The sequence below is a fragment of the Temnothorax curvispinosus genome, unplaced genomic scaffold (genome assembly GCF_003070985.1).
Source record: "Temnothorax curvispinosus isolate PA1 unplaced genomic scaffold, ASM307098v1 QBEX01003665.1, whole genome shotgun sequence".
NCBI lineage: Eukaryota > Metazoa > Arthropoda > Insecta > Hymenoptera > Formicidae > Temnothorax > Temnothorax curvispinosus.
In genome coordinates, this window is record NW_020213445.1 from 1 (window position 1) to 2,155 (window position 2,155).

At 45.3% G+C, this 2,155-nt stretch overlaps 1 protein-coding gene across 1 annotated transcript; it reads left to right on the forward strand.

The window, feature by feature from the left end:
• The first annotated feature begins 789 nt into the window (after nucleotides 1–789).
• LOC112452795 lies at nucleotides 790–1,665 on the forward strand. The gene has a single exon (XM_025013197.1). The coding sequence runs from the start codon at nucleotides 790–792 to the stop codon at nucleotides 1,663–1,665; it is 876 nt and encodes a 291-aa protein (XP_024868965.1).
• The last annotated feature ends 490 nt before the right edge of the window (nucleotides 1,666–2,155 follow it).

Consider the following 2,155-nt stretch of genomic DNA (forward strand, 5'->3'; position numbering starts at 1 on the left):
GTGGAAGTCATCGACCTCTGTTGCGCATGTGCCTGCCGTCTGAGCTACTCTTTTCTGCACCTACTACTCCTCGGATGTGCACTGCTGTCTTAGTGAGCTCCATTATTGGTTGGCTGTCCTGCATGCCGGCGCTGCCAGTGAAGTTTCGGGATTTCCGTTAGGACATGTGGCTCTCCTGACTGAGCTACTCTTTTCTACATCTACTACTCTTCGGATGTGCACTTGCGGTCTTAGTGAGCTTCATTACTGGTTGGCTGTCCTGCATGCCTGCGCTGCCGATATAGTTTCGGGATCCATTGGGACATGTGGCTCTCCTGACTGAAGTGGGGCCTGACAGCGGTGGGTGCGTGCATGAGTTGGTGATATAAACGAGTCTTTTGGCTGGTCACATGCATTATACCTACTCTTGTTACGTATTTTGAATTTTTGCGTCAACCGTCTGCGAAAACGTTCTTACGGTGTATGCGCTTACTCCTGCTCTTTCTGCACTCTATCGCATGCGGTCGGATGTGTACATGTGACTATCTAACTTATATTATAGTACTCGCACTGAATCTGTGAATTGCGTTTGGTGACATTGTCACTTTCTATATTTACTCATTGACTATTGACTGCTTTTCTTAGCTGTAATCCATGCAGCGCGCGTGCTCTAAATGCATCAAATGCACCAAAACAATCGTCGGTAATTCAGTATCTTGTCCTGAGTGCGGCAGAGTTTTTCATCCCGGCTGTGTTAAGGCGTATGTTATTACTAAGGCTGCGAGTTCCTGTTGCAAACTGCGATTGACGATGCCTTTAACACCAAGAGATGGTCAGAGTTCACAGCTCTCTGAATTTTTTAGTTCTACTTCGCCTAGAATCAGTAATGTCAGCGATGTCTTGCTCTCTGGCACTCAGGATCTAACTCAGTCTCAGTCTAAGACTAATGATCTTTTGTTGAGATTGATTGAACAACTAAAGGTATCCGATGCTAGAATGTCTACGTTTATTGAGAGTCAACAGCGTACTAATGATGAAATTAACGATAAGCTTAATCAATTAAACCGTATTGCTGATCAGGTCGAACGTAACTGTCAGCGTATGACTGAATTAGAGCGGGAGAGTGCGGCCCTTGCGCGCGAGGTTAGTGAGTTGAAGACAACTCTCTCTGCCCCCTTAGTTCGTGACGAGGATAGTAATAGTAACAAATTAATTATTTCTGGTGTCCCAGCGGCATTGTCGGTTTCGTCTGACGAATTTGTTAAAAATGTGTTTCGAGCTCTTGACATTCCTAATCTGTTATGTCATGTTCTTAATGTCAGAGCTGTTGTTCGCGGGCCTCTCCTGGCGGTTGCGGGCAGCAAACCTTTGACCCCTTCAGACACAACTTCGCTTATTGTCACATTAGCCTCGGCGGCTGTTCGTGATATCGTCATTGCAAAAAAGCGATCCAAACGTACTCTTACACAGGAAGAGGTATGCGGCGACAGTTCTGAACGTAAAATATACGTCAACGAGCTCTTATCTAAAGTTGCTTATGATCTCTTGCAGCAGACTAAGCGAACTGCCAAGCAAAAATCGTACAAGTATGTCTGGGTGAGCAGTGGTCGCATTTGTGTCAGGCGGGCTGATGGCGACACAATTGTTCACATTGACAATGCCGCTGATCTTGCAAAGCTTATTTGACCCGTCTGGCCTAACTCAGTGATCTCTATTAATCCTTGTCGACAGTCACGCCAGTTTAATGTAGCTCAATTTAATGCTAATTCTCTTCGCGGGCATATCGATTTTATACGCTTATATTTCCGCACTAACTTCTATCATATTATCTCTGTCTCGGAAACGTGGCTTAATACGAATGTTTCTGATCAACTGGTCGCCTTAGATAACTATTTCTTGATTCGTCACGACAGAGTGGGGCGGATTGGCGGAGGGGTGGCATGCTATGTGCATCACTCGCTCAAAGTAAAAATCATCGCTACTTCCTGTAATGCCAGCGAGGGTGCACCCGAGTATCTCATTCTTGAAGTACGTTGCCCTGAGGGCGAATCTGTTTTATTTGCGTCCATTTATAGGCGACCTAAGGGCCTTCTCCTACACGATTTTGTTGAATCACTGACAAGCTATTCGCACCTTTACAAGAATATTATTATAGGCGGAGATCTGAACTGTAATT

Bases quoted from the DNA above. Each gene is read 5' to 3' on its own strand.
- LOC112452795 (XM_025013197.1), top strand. From the start codon at position 790: ATGCCTTTAACACCAAGAGATGGTCAGAGTTCACAGCTCTCTGAATTT.